This window comes from Cibotium barometz, chromosome 38 (genome assembly GCF_041138505.1).
Source record: "Cibotium barometz isolate CiBa-2024 chromosome 38, ASM4113850v1, whole genome shotgun sequence".
Taxonomy (NCBI): domain Eukaryota; kingdom Viridiplantae; phylum Streptophyta; class Polypodiopsida; order Cyatheales; family Cibotiaceae; genus Cibotium; species Cibotium barometz.
This window is the reverse complement of record NC_141083.1, coordinates 22,599,207-22,624,547: the sequence shown is the minus strand read 5'-3', so window position 1 is coordinate 22,624,547 and position 25,341 is coordinate 22,599,207. Positions and strand designations below refer to the sequence as shown.

Genomic DNA, 25,341 nt, shown 5'->3' with positions numbered 1-25,341 from the left:
AGCTATTTTCATGTTTGCATCCAAATCAAATTGATCGGTCGCATTGTTTCCACTACCACTATCAAATCTATAATTATGTGAGTTAATCAAAAGTGTGTTTGTGTCCTTTAATATCCATGTACCCTAAAATTTCCAAGTCATTAATAGCCACATACATTACATTTTTCAAATCTACTACACTCAATGCATATATCCATAAAATTTGGTGATTGCTATGTCCAAAACAATGCACACTTATGAGGTTTGCTCCACCAATAATTGTTTCTTTGCATATCCTACATTTTCAACACACATACCTTTAATCAATGACACCTACAAATCCTACAAATTCTCATTTTTTGCAAGTCTCTTTCTTTTCACTACTCTTTCATCTCTACTTTATCAAATCTCTATCATTGTTGCTTTCCATGCTTCTTACCTACACAATTAAGAAAACATTTGATCCATTATACTCAAATGATAGTTGCAAAATGCTTTGCCTATGTATCAATGCTCTTCTTCTTGAAAACATATCCACATACTTGTCATTGTGGTTCATTAAAATGTACCACCACAACATTAGACTTATCATTATAACACGTGACTTGTGAGGATTATCTCATGTGCAAATATTTCCTAGTCATGTGCACATGATGCCCTTCAAGTACAATACTACCTAGTAGTATCATAATAAGCATCATCATCATCTTGCATTGTGCATCATATTCACATCTTTTTTCAAAGGGAAATTTGAAGTGTGATGCACTTCATGTCTACTAGGAAACTGATCTCCAACTCTAGAACGGATCTATAAAGTTTGACCAATGTAGGACCAGTCATGATAGTTTTGCAAGTATTGGGATCCCATGGGCCTGTGGCCTTGTAGATAGGGGTAATGGTTTAACTAGTCCAAGAGGATGAAAAAACATTCACACATCATATATATATATATATATATATATATATATATATATTCGCATCTTTTTTCAAAAGGAAATTTGAAGTGTGATGCACTTCATGTCTACTAGGAAGCTAATCTCCAACTCTAGAACAAATCTATAAATTTGACCAATGTATGACCCATCATGATAGTTTTGCAAGTATTGGGATCCCATGGGCCCGTGGCCTTGTAGATAGGGGTAAAACTTTAACTAGACCAATAGGATGACAAAGGGTTGTGTTAAAACATTCACACCATATATATATATATATATATAAACATACCATGCTAAGTGACCAACGGGATTTGAACCTACAACTTCATGCTAGGTTATCAAATGCCTTATTGATTGAGCTAACACTCATTGGTTATCACGTTCACACCTTACTCATTATCACTTATAGATTGTTTGGAATTACTCTTTATTGTCATCATATAAACAATTCATTAGACTATCCCCACATATGCAAGTTCTACTTTAATCTCACTACAGATATTGCACCCTATCAATGATTTGACAACAAGAAACTCAAAACTTGCATTTTTGAAGCCTCTTTTCAAGTAGCATCTCTTACAACATACAAAAGGAAGTAGGGGGATCAGTAATATATCCACTAACTAAATCTACAGACATTTGTCGACATTCCTCTTTGCCTACAAGGTTATGACTAAATTTGTGAAGATTTTGCACAACATTGATTAGAGTTGAAGTTGGCACTTTCTTTAATGAAGTAGATGAGGTGGCACGAAGCATGATGTTGCATGTAAAGCTCAACTTGAGGTGTTGCATGCAGAGTTAGCTCAAGTTTTAGGAAAAGCAAGCCACTTTCTCTCTACATTTTCCCACTAACGTGTGGCCCCTCCAATGCCCTTGGTTTCCACAATATCTGCTGAGCTAAGAGTTGAGCCTACATGCTCCTCAAAAGCAAGTATTCCCTTCACAACTATATCAAATATACATCTGTTGGCTCCAGCAATCAACAATTAAAAATTAGCACTTGGTTGTCTTCAAACTCACAAAGAATGCTTTTGGAGTTTAGGGCTATTCAAGACCATAGTCGATGATAGAGTTGAACCATGAATATAATAAGCTATTGTGTAAAGCTATAAAATCAAGGATGGGCTATGGTTAGTTACTTATGTCAGGATCCTTGTCAAAATGTCTTTGGTACCACATCTCGACAAAACTACACCCTACGACACCAACACCGTCACAAAGTAGCAATAGAGAAAGTCACCCACAAGGCATTGGCTAGCAAGATGTGCTCCATGAATGCCATGCAACTAGGTGACATATGTTGTGAGGAAAACTTGGTACGTTTTTTTCCTAGATATGCTCTCTCTACATCTATTTTTCTCTGACACAAAAGCTTGAAATAAAATTGTCTACCTGTTAGGAATACCCACGTGCAAACTTGAACATCTTAGCACCTTGGGGTGGCTGTAGAATTTGAATCTGTTGCAATGTCTCTAATCATGCTTAAACTGAGGAATTCAGACAACACAATTGATGAGTTGCTCACCAGGATATGCATGAACAAGACCATAAGACCATAAAAACTTGGGAGTTATCACAAAGGGCTACCTAGAGACGTTCGTAAACACACGCGCACAGCAGGAGAAGTGCTTTATAGCTCAACTGAACTAGAACTACTTACAATGAAACAAGAATGGTTTCTAATGATTCAGCTGCACATGTCCATTTGATATACAGAAAACAAGCAATGGATTACGCAAGAACTGAAGGAACAAAAATCCTGGATAACCTCAGTCTCTTCTCTCAAGAAGCAGAAGACCACGCGCTCTGTCAGAAATTTTCTCTCAAATGTAATAAATAAAAACTCTAAACAGTCATCCTCAAGTAACAAACTTTGACCTTTGATTTTCACCATCAAGAACTCCACTTCCTCTTCTATGGGATCATGTGCGAGGAGCTGCATACAATAGTCAGGTCAAAAGAACATCAATGTGCCCAGTTAATATATAATAATACATTAATTTTGAGCGTACCTCCACCTATAGTTGCTTCTGGCAATCTCTCGATGGAATATCTGTGTTGCGTGATGTACATGATAGGAACACCTGGTATCTGCATAGTTACCCAAAGCAGGATACTTAAAGACTTCGAAGCCATATACATCCACACTGGTGTTGCAACATCAGATCCGTGTGGACATATCTCTTACTTTATGAAGAAGAGCCTCAAATAACTCTCTTGATTGAAACGTTATCAAAGTTAGGGTTTCATCACACTTTTCATTCCAAAATCAAGAAATATACATTAGCAGTGGAGACACTTATCAAATTTCCGGCTAGTACTCCATATACACCCTGTCCAGTGGCTAAATCATTTCTCACAGAGTGGACATATCTCTTACTTTATGAAGAAGAGCCTCAAATAACTCTCTCGAGTGCGACGTTATCAAAGTTGGTGTTTCATCCCACTTTTCATTCCAAAATCAAGAAACATACATTAGCAGTGGAGACACTTATCAAAATTCCCGCTAGTACTCCATATACACCCTGTCCAGTGGCTAAATCATTTCTCATAGTTTTCTTCTTGTGATACTATCTTCTTGCAAGCACACAAACACACAGATGCTACTTTACTTGTTTTATTTGTTAAATGCCTTTGGAGAAGCCTCAGAGTTTAAATGCAATGTAGGCAAAAACTGGTGATTTCTGTCATCCTCGGCATAGACCGGTTGAGGGATAGGGTTGAAGTATAATGTGGGTTAGCAGTTGGCTTCTGGATAGGGAGTTCTAATAATCCCATTGAAGCAGTTTAGAAACCCATGTATGGCTTGTAGGGTGACCTAGAAAGCAGAGACTTGGAATAAGAGGCTACAAGGGTATGGAAACTAATGATACCTTTACACTTGCAAAGGTCTTTTTGTGGAGAGTCATGATGGAGACTCCCAGTTGCAGAAAAGTTCACCAAGAGGCTGGGCAATGGTGGTTGCAAGGCAGATCCGGAGGGAATGCAGCGTATTTTTTGGTCCTGCCCACGTATAGCTGCTGCTATGAGCTGCACAACTAAACCCCAGATGCTAAGGTGAAACCCTCCCAACATGTTAAGTTGAGTCGTTTGCTGTACTTTTAAGCATAGCAGTCAAACTTGGCACCGGCAAGGTCCCAACCACGTTCTCATGTTTTGGCTCTTGGAGGAGCTGTTGCCAACAGTTTGACACCATCAATAACAGCATCGGAAAGCATTGGTTGGCAAGTTGCAGAAACCAGAATGCCATGTCACATTGAGCCTGGCCTTAATTATGCCTTAACAAGAGAAAAACATGTGCTAATTCTCGTAATTAGAGAGTACAGTCACATTAAAAAATCAATACCAACATTTTGGAACATTTAAGAAGCCTACACACCTTCCGTATGCGTCGTTTCAGATCCCTATCACATGTGGCCACAATATAACATTTATGCTGCCCCCAAAAAAAAGAGAGGAAGTGAGCAGAACATTCATTCAGATAAATCAAGTGTCTGTTGTAAAGGATCAAAGTGAACTTACTTGAGTAACCCTTTCAACAATACAATCATCTGCGTAAGTTCCCTTGTGTGTACATGGCAATTGCTCAAACCTTGGATCCTTTGCAATCCTGCAAAGAGAATCATTCACACCAAACTTAAGTTCCTAATATGTATGCATATATACATGCATGCAAGCGTCCACACACACACACACACACATGCATACATGCAGGCATCCATACATACATACAAACACACACACAAACACATGCATACATGCATCATCAATCCATTTATACATGCATGCAGCCATCCATCCATCCATTTATACATACATACATGCATGCATCCATCCATCCATGCACACCATGAGTGAATGCATGTTCAATTCTCTTTTTTGTCCCTTGAACTCTCCTACCCATTTGCGATGCAATTTCAAAAACTAGTCCTTATAATAATGATTGTTCACATTGTGCAAATCCTAAACACACACCAATGAGAAGTCCTGATAAGAAAAGAATACCTGAGAGCCACACGATACTTTTGACCCAACTTCTCTAACTCTGCCATAACACAATCTGTAATGCAAGGAGTACCTGAAGGAGAAAAAAACAAATTACGGCGCAAAGCTCCCAAATAGCTTAATTACATCTAGCTTACTTAAAATAAGCACAGTATTACAAAGTACTTGCTGAGTAGAAATAAGGGCAGGAAGCTTTGAGTTGAGCAAAAGATGGTGGAGCAAACATTTAAATAGAGATGTTTGGAGAACAACTTCAAGTAGAAATGGTTGGACAACATTTTGCCTTGACTTCTGCTTACATTCAGCTAACCCGAAGGTTGGTGTTTGTATTTGCCATTCAAACAGAGAGAGAGAGAGAGAGAGAGAGAGAGAGAGAGAGAGTGTGTGTTTTCCGTATATATGTATCAATATGTACATAGATCCTAGTCAACATGGCCTCCAAAAAGGTAACACCTATGCATATGACCTGTCCCACAAACCTGCGATCAGATGAATACAAGTGGGATTCAATATGCCTATTTATAGGCTCCCAAAATCACATAAAATGCAGTCAGCCAGTAGACCAGAAGTCAGCCTGTTTTAGGGGACACAAAAACGGATCTAATTCCCTCACAAAATACCTAGCCTACACTATGGCTAAACAATGTAGGTTTCTAGTCACAGCCTAAAACTGGGGACTAAGCATGTCCATATGTTGTGCATGTGACATCCCCTCCAGTTCAGCTTGATGACAGGAATCCAACTAAACTTGGATGACTAACATCATCCTTTTAACTGCATGTAGACTTCATCCTTGGCATCCTGTTTCCAAAACTTGAGGCACTCTTGCCCACTTGGTTCTTGTCTTGAAAACCACCTACCGCAACCTTGGATTGCTCCAATCTTTAAAACTCTGTTCTACGATTAGAAACCTGCACCTGTTCTTCTTGTCCCCTCGTTGGGTTGAAGACTTGTACCTTTCTTGGGCTGAGAGCCTGATCGCTTCTTGAAAACCTACAACCCCTTGTTCCTCCACTCATCCTTGTATCATGGCGACCAGGCTGAGCATCTCGGGGCTTCATACCCCATGATCCCCACCTGGGGGCTCTATACCCCATGGCTGCCCTCATTCTCACTCCACGAGGATACTTGATGTTGAAGAACCACTTGGCTGCATTTTCCTGTTTGGACCAAAAACAGCTACCTTTGTATAGTGTGTTTCCAATCATGCACCAATTCAACACCTCTGGGATCATCCATGCCACCACTTGGTCTAGACCATCGCAAGGTCAAGACGTTGGTGAGGGTTTCATTCCTGCACCATGAAGTAAGGGTGGGTGAAGCATCACGGTTAAACTCCATCGAGGTTGTTACAATGGTTGAGAAATACTTTCCAACAAGTATTTTAACCATTCTACCGGCAAAATGAGACTCCCAAACGCAACAAGTATACTAGCATTGCCCTTTCTGACAATCCTACCGCACAGACATATTTTATTTTGATGTAGCTTGACACTACAATATCGCCTGTGCAGGGCAGGTTTCAGCATGAACAAATATGAGCAGGTTTTGCTACAGGCCGACCAGATGTGTATGGGGGATGACTCTCCTCCCCACTGTTCAAGGTAAGGAAAAGGGAATGACATATTCATCATCTCCGACATCGATGCATGTGCCACACCACTAGGGACAAAGAAAGATTAGATGAGTGCACCATTTGTGAGCCCTAATTGATAAAGTGACAGAGGCCAGAGGTAAATGCACACAGCACATCTGCAAAGGGTTTCCATGTCGAGGCACTGACCTATGAGAATGAGCAGGCTGGTAATGATGGAGCAGGACTGGATGCCATTGGAGGGCATGAGTGCATGTTTAGAGCACGACTTGGGCATGTTTTGTAGTCCACCATTAGCTCCAAGCGCCTAAAGATGCAACCAGAAGACTTCCAGATTCAGTCCCAAAACATAGCAAAACTTGAAGCTAAGTCATCTCCAAGAGAGATATAGGGAGGAGGGTCGGGGAAGCCACGGGACCATTGGAATCTAGTTCAGGTTGTTGCATGTGTAGGCAAACATCTCTCTATTTTAAGTACAGGATTTCTGGCTACTTGATTCCGTGCATTAAAATCTTGATTAAGAGCACAGTATAGAGCGTAGATTAGCCACAGGAATATTAGAATTTTATTTTTTTAAAATACCCTTCATAGATGTGTAAGGCTATAAGAGCCCTTCAAATGAAATTTTGGGGTCACTGTTGCAATTCGAGGCTTGCTTGACCATGCTTGGGTAATTTTCAAACAAGCTGGAACGTATTGGTCCTTGGATAAACTCAAAATAATGTGACAAGCAGGTTGTGTCCGTCATGTAAGTCTGTCTACCTATATAATTGCTCTGGGTCTGCCAAAGGAATGTGGGCTGAGCCAATTTACGTTCCATCATCTTCAAGAAGAGAACTTCTGGTTGTTTGATAGATCTGATCAATGGAAGCTTCTTCATTTGCCAAAACATCGTGTTTCATAGGTACTCAGTCCCAGAGAACTTGAGATTTAGGAGACACGGTGACCCCAAAGTTCCAGTCACATTAAGTCAATCTACTCTTCTTACAAAATGTTGGAACACTGGAACTTCAACTTTCAATACCACAATGACATATTTTTACAAACACTCAAGCAAAACATTTGTGGCACTACGTTAAGAAATAATGCCTATATTCTTTTTTAACTTAATAGTGCATCATCAAATCCAGTTTTTTTGCCAAAAGCATGACTTATCCACTTGTGTCCCTTATGGCATGTGCAACTTACATTAAATGCTAGTGGAAGATTCTTCATTTGCCAAAACATCGTGTTTCATAGGTACTCAGTCCCAGAGAACTTGAGATTTAGGAGTCACTGACCCCAAAGTTCCAGTCACATTAAGTCAATCTACTTCTTACAAAATGTTGGAACACTGGAACTTCAACTTTCAATACCACAATGACATATTTTTACAAACACTCAAGCAAAACATTTGTGGAACTACATTAAGAAATAATGCCTATATTCTTTTTTAACTTAATAGTGCATCATCAAATCCAGTTTTTTTGCCAAAAGCACGACTTATCCACTCCATAGGAAGAAAAAAAAGTCTCACATTTTGCATACAAACAATCCATCATTGCTTTCTCCAAGTCCAACTGCAAGGCAACAGCATTGTTAGCAAGACACTCTCTCTCTCTCTCTCTCTCTCTCTCTCTCTCTCTCTCTCTCATTGGTACTGAGCATGCACAATCCCTTCTGAGAGCCAAACGCCCCATATCTCAAAGACCTCATCCATCCACCCAAATCCAGGATATCCTTGGACGACATGGCAAGCTCCCATCACAGAGGGGAGATGCTATGGCTGCATTGGGTTCTATTCTTGAGGAGGATGGTGTAATTCACGCTACCGAGTGTGAGCACGTATTGGGCACACCTCGTAAATAACAATAAAACACTTTTTGAAATGGAAACAGCACAAAACATGGACATAGCTGAAAAATGAAATATGCTCAAAGACACCACAATAGGGCCGGAACCCAAGCCGACCCCCCGCCCCCCCCCCCCCCCCCCCCCCCCCCCGCCTCCCACAAATACCAAGTATATTAGTATTTTATTTGTACAATGTTCTCCAGGCTATGATTGCCACATTTGCCATAAACAAAAAATGAATATAAATACCAAATAGTGGTGTCGATGTTGAGCCTTCCCACCAACTCCCCGCCTATCACTGGAGTGAAGCAATCTCGAAACTGGTGTTCCGGGTCCACATGCATCACTGGTATGCCCCGACTAGCACCTGGATTGTATCCTCACGGTGATGGGAATGCTAAAAACAAAGAATTGGCACCAATGGTCACTCCTGGGCACAAAAACAAGCAACAACGGAGTCGTAGATGAATTTATGTTGCGTAAACATCAAAGGATTGGTTGCAGGCGTCACCCACAAGCACAAGCAGGCATTATGGATGCCCGGAACAACCCTAAATCAGCACGACTAGCCCCCGGAAAGATTTGACAAGCTCAAAACAAGCTATCCAACAACATGGGCAAATCAAGAGCAACACAAGGACACCAAATAGCAACAGCAAATCAAGCCAGCTATTGATGACATGGCATCCGTACAGGCTACCCACGTAAAGTAGCACACTTGGAACAACACACTGGCCACAAATTGGCACAAGAAACTGAAGAAGACCATTTAGGTAGAAAATTCAGCCTCTCTTGAGTGAGTATCCACATGCATGTCACAATTGTGACTTTATAACTACTGATTGATTAGTCTTAACATTGAAAGGACACCAGTAAAGGATCAGACCTTGTCACATGTTCATCACTAAAGGACACATCTCTTCAATTGATCAAAGGACACATCTCTATGTCCAAAGGACATACCTATTCATTCAAGAGTCATACCCTTTCGTCAACGATATGCCTCTCCATTTGTAACTTTCTGCCTCTCCATTTGTAGCTTTCAAGCCCTACATAAGAAGGCCTTGTGTCTCAATGCAACAACACAACTTTCTGCTCTCTGACTCCTATTTACTCAAGTATTTATGTATTAAGATCTTTAATTATGTTTAATTAAGCTAAAAGCTTAACAATGGTATCAGAGCAAACAAAATCCAACTGTAGGATCCCCAAAGGAAGAGAATGTCCCATCCAATTTTGGCCCAGGCAACACGAGATTTATGAAGGCATAGTCTAGCCTCTCTTGCCATGTTGTGACAATTTTGGGTGCCTCTTGGCTGAATCAGAACTCCACGAACAGTCGCCAACTTTTCTCATGAGAAGTCACAACTCTTTGCAATTATAGAATATTTTAATGCTATACGCTAAGACTTGTATCCTTACCCCATTACAAACAAAAAATACGGGCTACACCCATGCCCAAGGAGCCAGCCCCTTTATACAGCCAAACCACAACAAAAAAGTGTTTCGTCACCTTCTTATTTGCAAAAAAAGGTGAAACACCCCCCCACCCCCCTCTTTCTGCGCATGGATTCATGGCCCTCTGGCAGCAAATCAGGCCCCTTCTGCAAACTGTCCCCCTCTCTGGTTATCGCCTAGTGCCTGCACACGTTGATGGGGTTGCTCCAGAATTCAGGTGTTGCATCATTTTCAGCCCCCTGCTTGGTACTTAATGCCTGCACTACCTGAATTCAGCCAAGTTTCTTCAACAAAAACAACTCGGGTGTGATCAGCCCATATACCTTGCTGCATGCATCATTTCCTTGTAAAAACAAAACCAACAGCCCCAAACAATGTGGCGCTTTGATGTTCAAGAAACACACAATGTGAAGCTACCTTGGCCAGCCCCAAAGTGGTCTAGTGGCCAGCCCCAAAAGGGCCCTCAAGAAGGGGCCAAGTGTGGGGGGGGCAGCCCTACGTGGGCTGCCGACCTGACCCCCCTTTTTTTCCAGCCGACCAGGCCTGCTCTTTACCCAGCCGACTGGCAGCCTCCTTGGGGGCTGTGGGTATTTATACCCCTCATTGCACTCATCATCCTCATCTCGGCAATCACTCCTGCAGCGCCCACCAGGCCTGTGTACAACCTTGATCGTGATCTTGAGCAGTGCCCTGTACACCACAACAGTAGCGCTCCCTGAACAGCACCTCTGCAGCAGCCATTCCCATCACCGGATCTCTGCAGAGCCCTGCACCTTTACCTGTAGTGCTCCACTCCAGCCTGCACTAGTACCTGCAGCACCCTTGCACAGCAGCGTGACATCACCTCTGTACCTGCAGACCTGCAGCGCTCAGTTTCTGATACCTGCAGATCAGTACCTACAGTACCTACCTCAGGACAGCAGCCCTTCTCTGCTCACCTCTTCACCACCTACCTCGTGATGACAGCACACCATGCCCGGGACAGCAGCCCTCTGCTCCTCAGATCTGCGTTTCTCCTGAAGTCCACTCATCTGCAGATTTGTGTTTGTCTGCACCCCTCAAGTATAGCCGCACCCTTGTCACCAGAACCTACCGCATCCACCGACGCGAGCCTTCAACACCAACCATGCTTCAGCTCCGACTCAAACCGGCCTTCAGAAATCTGACGGGCAGTGAAACAAACACTCGCACACAAAACACTTCATCTCCCATGGGGGCCTGGAAAAGGAAACAAACAGGGGGAGCTAGAGTGCTCCTGCAAATAGTACAAGGACACCGATTGGCCCCAAAACGCAGTGGCGCCCCTTGCGGTATTTCTTTACTTGTTCAAAAATTTGAGTACAAAGTACAACTCGTAGAATCCTCCACAAATAGGATCCTTTATAGTTTCACCCAGGAATTCCAAATAAGAACTCTCGTTATTACAGCAAAACATTCCATAGAGAAGGCACACCTGTACAACACCTCCCTGCTTGAAAAGGTCTTCTCCATCGCTACCATGATGGATCCCTCAAACCCTTTCCCAAATAGAAATAGGGCTGTACCAAACCATATGTCCTCTCCCCTATAGTCACAACTTGCATGTAACCTCGAGAAAACTACAACCTGTTCACATTAATCCAAAGACATGTTTTCCACATGAAACCGAAGACCTGTATCCGATAAACCAAAGACCTGTATCCCATAAACCATAGGCCTATTACCTCGATACCAAAGTCCAGTTTCTTCTCGAAAACCAATGTCCTGTTTCCATGACAGATATACCATCAAATCACGGCTGCCAAAACCTAGAGAGAGAAATATAGAGGGCGTGTCGAGCAATCCTTGAATACACATAAGTCCAAGACGACATCTCTTCCAAGAACATCATCTTGTGTATATGTAGCTTGATCCTCTGTATCCCAATCTCTAAAACAAGGCCTGCAATCCACGATGAGAGAGAGAGAGAGTGTCATGGCCCTGTGAAAATGGAACAGCACAAGTGTGGGCATGGTGGTTGCAGAGTCAGAATATTGAATGATTCACATGGGGGGTGCCCGGACAGAGTTTAAGATGTGTGGACATCCCTAGGTGTGAAGGGGGAAACTAGAACATTAAACTTTTAATGTTTATAAAAGTTGCCCCTAGGCCTTAGTGGCCCTAGGGAACTTTTAAAGTTTGGGGGCCCTAGGATTTTTATGGGGAGGAGGCCACTCCACTTTTGGAGTGAGTGCTTCTCTCTCCTCCCCCTCTCTCTAGCTTTTGGAAATCGTGGAGCATACTTGCATGTGGGGAAGCGTGGAAAAGCACAGAAGGAGGAGGCGACTGCTGTATCTGTGTGTTGCTGCTGTTTTCTGTGTGTTGTGTGCAGGAGAAGGCCGTACAACAGCCGTACAACTCTGTACGACTGTAGGTACTGTTGAGTACAGGCCGCGTTGAGCTGTGGAACATAGGCAGCCATAGCAGGCGACCATCATCAGGTGGCTGCAGGTTCAGGTACAGGCCGTACAGCCCTGTACGGCTGCCGTACAGTGTACGGACAGGGCTGACACAAGCTGCCCTGAACAGAGCTGCTGCAGGCGGCGTTGGACAAGTGCTGGACAGATCTGGCTGCGCTGATTCAGGCGAGCACAGGTGCAAACAGCAGGCGGCGCTTGCAAGGATAATTCTTGGCACGTATCCCGAGGTAGTACAGACGGGTACGGGGCTGTTTTTCAGATCTGTACATTCAAAGACAGCATAGAAGTGAACACAAGGAGGAGGGTACAGACAAGTACAAACACATGTGTGAAGCAGGGTTGTGGAAACAAGTGCCTGCAAGTATAGATTGGTACCGTTGCTTCCTCCAGTGCTGTTTCACGAGCTGAATTTGGTAAGCTCCGTTTCTGTTCATCTATCTCTCTTTCTACTGCTTGATGTCTGTTGCAGATATGAGTTATCTGGCCCCTTGTGAGAGGAGGGGTATGGCAGATTGACAAGGGTTGAGACAGAGTTTGGACAGCATATGTATGTATGAGCTGAGATGTTGTATCATGCACTTGAGTTATGCCAGATGTATGCTCATGGCTGCCCTGCTTAGTGGTCTTGGCTGATCAGAGGGAGGCACAGTGTGTTATTGTGAAACACAGATCTGTGTGCATAGATCCTCTGTGCTAGGAAGGATTGTGGGTCGTCAGATTAGACATACAGGTGTAATCTCTTGGCTGATTTTTGTTGTACTCAGCCATTCATATTTTTGGAATTTAATAAAGAAATACCACAAGGGGCGCCAAGCTTTGGGGCCAACAAGTGTCGCTTTGTTTTCAGATTTGGGCGCTCTAGCTCCAATCTGTTTTGTTTTCACATCTAGACTACAAGTGGACGGGTGACTGCTAGTCTACCGCACTCTGGTTTCTATCAGAGGCCGGTTTCAAGGTTCCGTTGCCGGGACCCAATCATCAACTTTCTGAAGGGGGTGAGCTCGTGGTTGCTTTGAAGAAAGCCATCGCTGAAAATTTAGCAAACATGTCTGATACAGAGGATGAGTACTTCTATCATGAAGAAGAAGAGCAAGAGACTTCTCCTGAGCGAGATGTATCTGAGGAGATTTTTGCAGGAGAACAGGCTGCAGATGTTGAGCCCTATGAGGATGTAACACAGCCAAAAGATGTGCATGGTAAAGAGGATGATGATGCTCGGTTCAAAGATCGCTTGGCTAGTGTTATGGACACTTTTATGCAGCTCACACTTAGTGAGAGATTTGCTGAATTTATGAGATCTCGCACAGAGCCCCGCACAGAGCCCGAGAAAAAGAAGAAGAAGGTTCGTTCAAAGAATCTTCCTCAGGGTCATAGTGGTGCCACTCCACAGGATCCATCTCCTGGACAGTTTCCAAACATGCAGCATGCTTTTGGTGCTAATCCACAGAGTTCCTTCTATGGACAGCCACCTATTCCTCAGGAGAATATGCATCCAGGTTATTTTGGTGGTGGTTCGGTGTTCCAATCCATGACTGGGGGTTACCCTCAGGGAGGCATGGGTATGTATGGGCCTTTTGGAGCCAATTTTCAGCCTGGCATGCAAGGGAATATGTATGGTGGTATGCAGTCCGGTATGCAAGGAAATATGTTTGGAGGCATGCAACCTGGGATGCAAGGCAATATGTTTGGTGGTATGCAGCCAGGTATGCCGAAAGCAATGTTTGGAAACATGGCTGGAATGTATGGTATGCCTGGTGTGGGAATGGGAAATGTTAACCCAATGATGGGTATGAATGTTGGGGGCAGCAATCTTGCGAAACCACTTCCATATGATAATCTAACGCCTATGGGAAAGGCGAAGGATTACAAGGAAGGGGGAGCTGCAGTGAAGTTTGACACATTCAGTGGGGCCAAGGATAAACTTAAAGCACTTACCTTTTTACAGCAGTTTGATGCTGCTTTTTCTGGTGGGAATTACACAGAGTCCTCTAAGGTGAGGAAAGCTGCCACTTTTCTCAAGGGCAATGCTTTGCAGTGGTGGTCTACTCTTCTTTTGCAGGGCATAGCACCCACCACATGGGTCCAATTCAAACAGGTTTTCTCTTCCGTATGGCTCACATCTACATTTGAGGTGGATGTTATGACCGCATGGCACAAGCTGGATGCTTCAAAGTGTGATAGTTTGGAGGATTATAACAAGAAGTTTTGGGAAGCTCTACTCCCAGTGACTTCTTATCGTGCCGTGCCATTATCTGAGCAGGTAGAGAAGTATTGTTGTGGGCTGCCCAAAGAGGTACGAGATTATTGTATAAAGACGAGTAACGAACATGTCACAGATGATTGAAAATGCTCTAATGCGTTACTCACGGGTGGTTCATCTGGGTTTAAAGGCAGTAAGAAATTGAGCAAGAAAGCTAAAAAATTTGGGCATGCTTCTCGTGATGCTAAAGGGTCTTCAGAGACAAAGTATAAGAAGTTGCCAATGCCCAAGAGGACTTCTGAGGAAAGACAGGCTTTGAGAGATGCTCAAAAGTGTTTTTACTGTACTGAAGAGGGGCATATGTCATTCAATTGTCCCAAAAGAAAGTCCCAAAAGGACTCTGACAATAAAGGAGAGCCCAAGCCAAAGAAACCAAAGCCTTATGCAGGCTTAATTCCTGATCTTGTGGGGGAACAGCCAGGTGGTGAAGCTACGAGTTGTGCAGGGCATGGGGCAAAGTGAGAGATCAGAATGCTTTGATCTTCTTTGATACAAGTGCTAGAGCCAACTTCATTTCACCAGATTTGGCTGGCCGATTGGGGATTCGCGCAGAGGAGATGGGGCCATTACATGAGGCTAATATGGCTTGTCCAGGGTATGCAGAACCCGTTACTCCTATCATTGGGAAGCTTCGGCTTCATTTGCAGGGTTATGTGGACAGCGAAGAGTTCTTCGTCATGCCTTTGGATGGCTGTTATGTTTTGTTGGGGATGCCATGGTGCCACAGGGTACATGCGGTGGTGGATACTTACAATAGGAAAATCACTCTGACTCATAGAGGAAAAGAACATGTATTGGATGTAAAACTCAAAGGGGAATCTGTTCCTATTGTATCCGCTTCGGCGATTTCATCAGTAATGAAAAAGCATCTTTCCGCGTACTTGATTTATGTAAAGGATGCACAGGATAATGAGTCTAAGTCTAATTTGTCAATGTTAGATAAGGACAGGACTGATTTCTTAAGTGGGTTTCAAGACTGTTTTTCCGAGTCATTGCCAGGAGAATTACCTCCTGAGAGGCCAGAAGATCATGTCATAGATCTGATTCCTAGTAGTACTCCACCGAATAGACCGCCGTACCGTGTTAGTGCAGCCCAAAAGGAAGAGATTATGAGTCAGGTGCAGGAGCTTTTGAATAAAGGGTTGATACAGCCTAGCTCATCACCCTTTTGCTCACCTGTGCTCTTAGTGCAGAAGAAGGATGGTTCTTGGCGCATGTGTATTGATTACAGGGCGCTGAACAAGAATACCATCAAGGATCGATTCCCCATACCGAGGATCGATGACATCTTGGACCGCTTACAGGGCTCCACAGTTTTTAGTCGTATTGACTTGAAAAGCGGGTATCATCAGATACGCATTAGACCCGAGGATGTGCATAAGACAGCATTCCGAACCACGTTTGGGTTGTATGAGTTCTTGGTTATGCCCTTTGGTTTGACGAATGCGCCTGCCACATTTAACAGAATGATGGACAGGATTTTCAGGCCTCATAGAGAGTTTGTGGGCACAATCTTTGATGATATGATTGTGCATTCACAAACTGAGGAAGAGCATAGAAGGCATTTGGCCATTGTGTTTGCAGAACTCAAAAACCATAGGTTGGTTGTTAATGGCAAGAAGAGTGAGTTCTTTTTGCAGGAGATACATTTCTTGGGGCATATTGTGTCTGGTCATGGAGTCCGTATGGATCCAGCAAAGGTAGAAGCAATACTTAATTGGCCAGCTTTGAGGACCGTGCATGATGTACGCAGTTTTCTAGGATTGTGTTCCTATTACAGACGTTACATACGGCACTTTGCTGAAATTGCTTCGCCTCTTCATGCTTTGACGAAGAAAGCAACTCCGTTTAGATGGGCTGATCGGAAAATTACAGCATTCAAAAAGCTCAAAGAAAAGCTTACTTCGGACCCAGTATTGGTGTTACCGGACCTCCGAAAGGCTTTTGTTGTCCAGTGTGATGCATGTGGAAGTAGCATTGGTGCAGTTCTCATGCAAGAGGGACATGTCATAGCCTATGAGAGTAGAGTTTTGCAAGATGCTGAGAAGCATTTACAGGTTTATGAGAAAGAGATGTTGGCTGTAATTCACGCTCTTTCTACATGGAAACACTACTTGCTTGGGGCTGATTTTACTGTTCAGACAGATCATTAGACCTTGCGTTATTTCCTCACGCAGACTAAGCTTTCAGAGAAGCATATGCGTTGGGCAAACTTTTTGTCAATGTTTCACTTCCAAATTGTGCATGTGGAAGGCAAAAAGAATGTAGTGGCAGATGCTTTGTCACGCAAGCCACAGGTCTCTGCAGTTTCACTTGCTTATCATCATGAGCTTGATGAAATGAAAGAGCAGTATGCCCATGATGAGGACTTTGAAAGGTTGTATGATCAGATGTCTGAGGGTCAGCGGCATGAGCACTATACTCTCAGAGATGGGTTTTTATTGATGCATGGCAGACTCTGTGTTACCAGGCCATTGCGACTCAAGGTTATGATTGAAAGTCATGCTCCACCGTATGCAGGTCATAGAGGTATTGACGCCACGGTAAAAGCAGTGGAGACTTTCTTTTATTGGCCAACCTTGAGAAGAGATGTTGATGCCTTTGTGAGGCAATGCATCGTATGTCAAAAGGTAAAGTTTGACCGTCAGAAGACACCAAGGTTATTACAGCCTTTACCTATTCCAGATAGACCTTGGGAGAGCATTGCCATGGATTTTGTATTTGATCTTCCACGGACACAAACGGGAAATAATGGCATCTGGACTATCATATGTAGGTTCAGTAAGCAGGCTCATTTCATTCCCGTGCGGAAGACAATTAAAGTGGATCATATGGTGAAGTTGTTCATGGCGAACATCTTCAAGTATCATGGCTTGCCTACGTCTATCATTAGTGACCGTGATCCACGGATGACGAGTTTTTTTTGGAGAGGGTTGTTTGACAACATGGGTACAACTCTCAAGTTTTCATCGTCATTTCATCCACAGACAGATGATCAGTCAGAAGAGGCTAACTCTACAGTGTTGGATCTTCTCAAGTGTTATGTGTCAAAGCACAAGCAACAATGGGAAAAGTATCTTCCTTTGGTGGAGTTTGCATATAACAACACTGTACATACCTCGACAAGCAAGGTGCCTTTTGAGATTGTAGAAGGAGGGAAGAAGGTACCACCCATTTTGCATACAAAGGATAAGATCTTTGAGGCTGATCAGTATGTGGAAAGCTTGGATGAAGGCTGAGATGTTGTATCATGCACTTGAGTTATGCCAGATGTTTATGGCTGCCCTGCTTAGTGGTCTTGGCAAGTTGGCTGATCAGAGGGAGGCACAGTGTGTTATTGTGAAACACAGATCTGTGTGCATAGATCCTCTGTGCTAAGAAGGATTGTGGGCCGTCAGATTGGACATACAGGTGTAATCTCTTGGCTGATTTTTGTTGTACTCAACCATTCATATTTTTGGAATTTAATAAAGAAATACCGCAAGGGGCGCCAAGCTTTGGGGCCAACAGGTGTCGCTTTGTTTTCAGATTTGGGCGCTCTAGCTCCAATCTGTTTTGTTTTCACATCTAGACTACAAGTGGACGGGTGACTGCTAGTCTACCGCACTTTGGTTTCTATCAGAGGCCGGTTTCAGAGAGAGAAAGAGAGAGAAAGGTTTCTCAGCTGTTAGCCCCTCGGCACCTCCTTCAGCTCACCTCCTTCCAAGAGAGAGATAGAATCAAGTGTGCTGTTCAGCCCTGTGCCTCTCTGACCACTTGCAGTCCTCCGCCCCTTCCACAAGATAGAGAGAGAGAACTGTGCAGCTGTGCACTTCAGTATTCCCGCCAATCGCCTTGTTATGCCTATGCTGGCTGCTTCCACACTCGCAGCCGCCAGCACCCGCACGTGGCCTGACGCCCACCTGGCTGCCCGACCTGGCTGCAAAGAGTCTCTCACCTGACGCCCGCCTGGCTGCCTGACTGGCTACAGAGAGTCTCGCGCCTGGCGCCCGTTGTTGCTGGCTGTAGCCCATACGCGCAGCCGCTTGGCGCCCACACGTGGCCTGCTCCAAGGAGATGCGCCCGCGCTACCACACGACGACTCTGCCTCTAGAATCCGCCACTCTTCGCCCTTTTTAAAGATGCGATTCTCTTCGCTTTTCTCCAAAACGCCAAAAGCAGAATTAGCAAAACGCATGCTTCCAAATATTATTATTATTATCATCAAAGGTTTAAAAACCTTATAAACTTTAAAATCCCTTTTGTCCCCTTTCACACTTGGGCTGGCCACAAATGGGTTTCCTTTTCATATCCAAACTGATGCCGTTCACACTGTCCATCCCGTGCCTATGCCCACCTGCTTGTTGTCCAGAGAAAAACACAGGGTCGTAACACCAACCTCATCTTTTCTTCTTCGCCAGTCTACTACTCAGAGTCACCTCACATCAGAGGGCCTCTTGTACAGGATTACATTCATCATTGTACATACACTCATTCATCCATTTCATGATGTGTTGATGTGCTCTGACCTCTCGTACGTATGGTCCTTTCGTCCTTTTGACCTAATTCATTACTATACAGCCACCACACACTGTTGGTGTGCAAATTGGGACTTATGGTTTACAAAAAAATAAAAACCCCTCTGCTCCCTCTTCTTTGGCAACAACCAATCCCAAGGGCTCTCAGTTCCAACTAATCTTCCTGCCTATACAAAGTGGTCTATGGCACCCTCCCCAGCTTGCAACCAACCCTTTCCACTTCATAGTATGCCTTCGCCTCACACACCTCTTGATGGTTCTCACTACTGTCAACAAACAAGAAAGGGAGAAACGCTTCAAACTCCTGCAACACTAATCTATAGCTCCAGAGCCTTCATCCAAAGACTCTTCGGTGGTATGATCAGGTGATAGTGGAGACAAAATGTAGAGGCGAAAACAAGTCAGTTGTGGACTATTCCTTGCCACGGTCTAAAGACCTGCATTTGTAGATAGATAGCAGGTTCTGGCATCCCTTGGAGACAGACACTAGACCATCCTCAGTAGCCAGCCCTAGCCCACATAAGTCCGTAGAGAACACTCGCAGCTCTTGCAGCTCCTTGAAAACAGATGCTCCTGCCTGAAGTCCCCCGTCTTTCAAAGAGTTCAGAACCCAGAGTCGAAGAGAGACAACTGCCATAGCTAGGTCTGACAACAAGTGGTGGCAGCAGCAAATTAGCGTATGCTGTGGATTGTAGGCTAACCGGTGTAGCAACTCGATGAATTGAACCACTGCTTCAAAGGAGACACCACAATTGGCTCTGATACCATGTTATAAATCATGGTAGAGCTTGCTCAAGCATGCTTGTGGACTCTGGAGCTATGGGGGATCATAAATGGGCACCTCCATAGCTAGTGAAGAGAGAAGGAAGATTGAGGAGTGTAAGTGTGTGTAGAGACGATGCAAGTATACGAAAAGGATAGGTCAAAGATATTCCATTCTCATTTCATGATAGCCTCTAATATAGGCTTTGGTTACATTATGAGTGGCTCATCAAGATGCCACATCATCATTCTCATCTTCCACATAACCATTATCATCATCTCCTCCATCATAGTATCCATTCACATGGCCCTTCTACATTGGTACACGAAGGCACCACATATTTCAGCAGGTCACTTGCCGGACCTGATTGTGCTTGTCGCTAGACCTTTGAAACTGATCTGAGAGCTTAATGATGTACTAGTTTTGCATACATACCCTCAAGGAATGCTTCCTCTAGCTTCGCCTGTTGCAAACCACTCCATCTGCTACCCTACTACATTCTTTTGCTGGAACTATGCACCTTCCTTGGGAATATGTGTAGTGGCTAAGCCTAAATGCTCTGATACCAATGTTGCATGCACCAAAGCCTTGTTGTACTAATCCACAGCCCTAAGCCTGATTAAGAACAAGATGCGGATTTATACAGGATTAAGACAAAGGAGAGAGAAGAAGAGAGACTGGTGTCAAGGTTTTTCTGTATTTTAATATGGTGCAAAAAGGTTGATGATTAGATGCTTGACCTCTCGCCTCTACATAACTTCTACTAATGTATGAGACTGATTGACTGATGAATGAACTTGATGAAATGACTTGATAATGACTGAATGCTTATAAATGAGCTGAGGCACACGACCAACCAGTAGAAGTGCTGTCGGCCAGTTGCTGTGGACAAATATTCATAGTAATCTGCCTTAAATGCTGCAAAACGATGCTGGCCTTCAACATAATACTGCCGCTTGCTACTAGGGTCCCAAGGCTAGCTTCCGACTACTGCTACCCAAAGGCCTATATGGCTGCCGACTCATACCCTACCCCCTCTAGTGCTGTAAATGATGTTGGCAATGTTGTTGATGATGATGATGATGATGTTGATGCTGACTAATCAAGGATTAAGACTGTTCATGTAGAGGATTAGCCATGGCACGGGTGTGCACGTGACATTTGTGGTGATGCCTTTTGGACAACGTGCACCTTGCACTGGGGTACACAGTGACGCACTTGCATCATCATCAGTGCAATATTTGTACAAAAGTAATACCTTTTTCTAAGAATATTTATCGTATGCCGTGACCCCATTGTCAGCCCTCAATCCAGGGACACTCAGGCACGAGCTATGTAGGTCAGCCATAGAGGTCAATCCTCTTAACCCACTTGGAGAATTCATCAGATTAGTGCATGTTGCAGTCAACCTTGGAGTCAGTCCTCTTATCCCACTCGGAGAATTTATCAGATTAGTGCATGTAGCAGTCAACCTTGCATTAGGATCATTAGCATAAACATTGCATGCCTATGGCCAGCTAAAGGGCCGGCCCATGGCTTCATCAGCCTGTCCAAGGGCTGTTCACAGCTCTAGACAACAGAATGGGCCAGCCGACAGGTTCTCAAGCATTGTACAGCAGTTCTCCAAAGAATTAATAAAGCAAATACTCCTACATGTAGGGGGGGCCTTCAGTGGGTAATTGGGACCCAATACTATGTCATCTATTTCTCTTCTATTCGCTCTCTCTACTCTGTGAATTGGATGCTAAAGATCTCACCATATAAAGATATAAAGAAGGCCCTGTTGTGCATTACTACGATCAACCTCAGTGCCTGCATAGGCCCACACAAGTCTGTGTACCAACTCCAAAGGCTTCGAAGCTCGCCTGGAAGCCTACTTCGGAAAAGATTCCCTGTGCTGCTTACCACGAATGCAAGAACTACAGCATCCTTGCCTGCTGCCAACATCTGGCAAGCCAACCACCATCTAGTCCCGAAAAGCTCGCCGCAACGCATCCACATTCAAGTGGCCAAATCGAAAGTGCCACAAATCACCAATCTAAGAACTTGTCAAAAAGGAGAGTGCGAAGAGTTTGTATATACCATTCTCCACACCACCTTCCCAAACAACCTAGCCAGTCTCACGGTCCCGTAGAGCAACATAATGCTCCTCAAACTCCACCCGGAAGCCAGTCTTGCACACCTCATGCACTGACAACAAATGAAAACCAAGTGCGGGGATGTAAAGAACACGAGAGGAATGCTTCCCCCCTCTGCCACCATCGGGAATGATCTCCATTCGGCCCTCACTGTGAATCAGTATGGTGGAATTGTCGCCAATGAAAATGCGACCTGATTGCCGTTTTACATCCTAAAAGAAGTCACAGGAAGGAGTCATGTGCCTGGAAGCACCACTATCAAGAATCCATTCCCGAGTATCCTTTGCGGTGAAGCACCTCCGCCCTGTGAAGGGTTCGTGAATTGCTCTTCTTGGTCCAAGACCATGGGCACAAGCTCCTCCCATGTGATAGTGTTGAGTCTATCACTGGTGATCAAAGAGGAGTAAAATGATGAGTACTGAGAGGGCAAGTGTGACAACAACGTTATGGCCATATCCGCTGACGATATCTCTTTCCCGACTTCGTGAACTTCCTGCTGAAGAGCCTACAGCTTGTTGATGTGCTCCCGCATCGTCGACGATTTTGCAGTATTCATCACCCGCATCTAAACTTCCAAGGAGATTCTCTTCATGGGTGATACCCTGTTGTAGAGAGAAGCCAAATGCTGCCAAATCCCTCTAGCCAACGTCATATGCTTTATGTGATTGATCACCTCTGGTGTGCAATTGAGGAAGATGAAAGAACGGACTCCAGCATTAACATGATCCCATAACTGTGCCTGTGCCTCCCATTCCTTCCGAATAGAGAATAACTCCCCTTCTTCCAACTCCAGCCGTGGAACCCCAACAACAATCATAGGACTCTAAAACAGATTCCATCATTACCTTCCATATGCCGTAGTTGTTCCCGTCCAACTGGCGGTCCACCGGAAACGTGGCGAGTGTCGGCTTCTCAGCAATCTCAAGCAAATCTGCCATCTCAAGGGTTCACAAGGTCTTGTGAAGGGAGGGTGGGTGGGAAAAAAAGAAGAAGAAGAGGCTGCAAATAGAATGCAAGGTGGCTGTCCAACGGTGATGGCCGCCTTCTACCCGATCTCCAAGTCCCGTACAGCCCAAAACAGTCTCCAATCAGCACCTCAATCAGCAAACCCTCGACGTCCCACTATCTCCAAGCTTCAAGCCATCTAGGGCTCTGATACCATGTCAGAAAGCACAGCGGAAATGAAGACAACTACTGTAGAGAACAATACAAAGATGAAAGAGAGAGAGAAGCTAGTGTAACTCTGCTATATACACCAATAAATCCCGGAAATATACAATGATAAAGTGTGTGTGCAAGGGGCCATTTTATATGGCCCATGGCTGTTGGTCGGCCAGCTCAGAGACAGCCAACAGCAGCCCACGACCAGAAAAATCCAATCGGCCAGCTCAAAATCAGCCGATTGCTGCCCTAGTGCCCACGACCTGTAGAAAAACTCAGTTGGCCAGCATAGTTGGATACAATCAGGCAGCACCAGATCACATGGGCAACACTTACTCAGTCGGCCAGACACCTGGGGGCAGCCGACAACCCGCACACAGCTCCAGAAAAATGGGAAATAATACGGAGAGTGAGGAAAAATGGGAAGACACCAAAAAAAGGCGGGCACACCCACAACAGAGGCCCTAACATAGTGTACAGACAGGAGATGACTGCTAACAGAAGAACCTCATCACGTGCCAAATCAACCCTGCTCAAGATCTTGCAATTCACATCCTCAATGGCAGACAGGAACTTCTTTTACAAAAAAGAAAAAGCCAATATCATGGAGAAGAAAGAGCTTCCCACAAAGAAAGCACTATTGTTATTGCGTCCGAATGTCTAGAGATATCTCATCCACTGAACCAAGCGTCGAGCACGAGCTGGCCGAGGAAGATGCAAGGTATTAAAAAGCCGAGTGAAGGAAAGAATATCCCATAGTGGGTCGGGACTGGCATATATGATTGAACGGAGATGCAATCCGACGACAACCACGAGATGGGGATCCTGGTGTGTGCGGGAGGAGAGAGGCCCAGTGATTGGAGAAAGTGGGAAAGAGGGGAGCTTGGGGATGAACAAAGTGAGGACTCTCAAACATTTGAGGGGATTGTAAGTTGCACATTGGTGGAGGGCAGAGGTGTCAGTCTCAAAAGTGATGTGTGCACCCCCCCCCCCGGCGCCAAAAAATAAAATTTTGCATGCATGTGAGAGCATACAAGCATGTAGAAGGTGGTCATTGAAACTACAAAATTAAAAATGCAATCAGCTGACCTTGTTTTGAATCGAAAAATTAATGAAATTGGTATCCACAAGCACTTGATAAGGAGGGCCCAATGCAGTATTGTACTTAAAAAACAAAGCCGATGATACATTTGGTCTGCAAAAAGCACAATGTATGAATTATATTATGTATTATATTGTTCGATACACAAATGTAGCATAATGCATAATGTGATGTGCTTTACCAGAAGACAAATAAATTAAAAAACTAGGCACAGAAAAGTAGACAAAGTTTTACATGTTTCTAGGAAGCTTCTCCTTCTCTGGGTCCTTCTTGCCAGCATTCAAAACATCTTGCCTATGCCTAAAAGGAAGAGGATGAGCAAGCCTTATTAGTGAGAAAAAACTTCAAGCCTTATTTTGTGAGGAACAACTTTCTGTCATCACTTAAAAAGTTGATCCTCCTTTTCTCTCGCATCAAACAGAAAAGAACATATAAATCCTCCTTTTCTAATATACATGTGAAATCAGGATATGTACATTGACAGGTTTTTTCACATGTAATCAAGGTTAAGGTTATGTACTACGATTTTTCAAATGTAATTAGGGTGAGTACTGTGCGTTTTCGAATGTAATTAGGTAACAATAAGGTAAGTAATATGTGTGAAATCTGAAACTAAGATCCCTGTAAAAACGATCAAAACGATGAGCTATATGGGGGGCTTACTGTCGCAGAGATGCTGGTGTGACCATGCGCTTCATCTGCGCAAACTTCCTCGTCTTCTTGGCCTTACCCATCTCTCTCTCTCTCTCTCTCCGTCGATTGGGTGTATAACCCTCTAAGTCGACATTAAGCGACTCCGTCTCCGTCCGTCTCTCTCTCTCTCGGGCTGAGCTCCCAGACTATCCCCAACCTTAAGCGACTCCGTCTCCGTCTCTCTCTCTCTCTCTCTCTCGGGCTGAGCTCCCAGACTATCCTCGGTTGGGGACGACCGCAGGACAACCGAGAAATAGGAGATCAGGACAATTTGAACATGTTAATCATTATAAATTATCTAATCTTTTTCACCACACCCATGCTTATTGTGTGCATGTATTTGTGAGTGAAAAAAAAAAAAAGATCATACCCAACGGAGGTGGCACAAGTCTCCCCTTAAAATCATAATTGTAAGGGAACTTGTCATTCACTTGTTCAAGATAAAGCAGTTCCTGTGTTGAA

The 25,341-nt window shown here is 44.1% G+C and overlaps 1 protein-coding gene across 2 annotated transcripts; it reads right to left on the bottom strand.

Moving 5' to 3' along the window:
* Positions 1 to 1,458: 1,458 nt before the first annotated feature.
* Positions 1,459 to 25,114, bottom strand: LOC147616490 (uncharacterized). 2 transcript variants are annotated; one of them, XR_015262503.1, is made up of 11 exons: positions 24,850 to 25,114; positions 24,421 to 24,486; positions 24,174 to 24,279; positions 8,033 to 8,075; positions 4,923 to 4,995; positions 4,440 to 4,527; positions 4,297 to 4,353; positions 2,930 to 3,008; positions 2,796 to 2,853; positions 2,310 to 2,404; positions 1,459 to 2,113 (listed from the first exon to the last, which is right to left on the bottom strand). XR_015262503.1 is itself a non-coding variant. In XM_086777565.1 (9 exons), the coding sequence occupies exons 1-9, from the start codon at positions 24,918 to 24,920 to the stop codon at positions 2,840 to 2,842; spliced, it is 597 nt and encodes a 198-aa protein (XP_086633691.1). In that variant the 5' UTR covers positions 24,921 to 25,113; the 3' UTR covers positions 2,582 to 2,839. The 2 variants fall into 2 exon arrangements, 1 of the variants encoding a protein (XP_086633691.1); XM_086777565.1 differs by lacking the exons at positions 1,459 to 2,113; positions 2,310 to 2,404 and having other exon boundaries at positions 2,582 to 2,853; positions 24,850 to 25,113.
* Between the last annotated feature and the right edge of the window lie 227 nt (positions 25,115 to 25,341).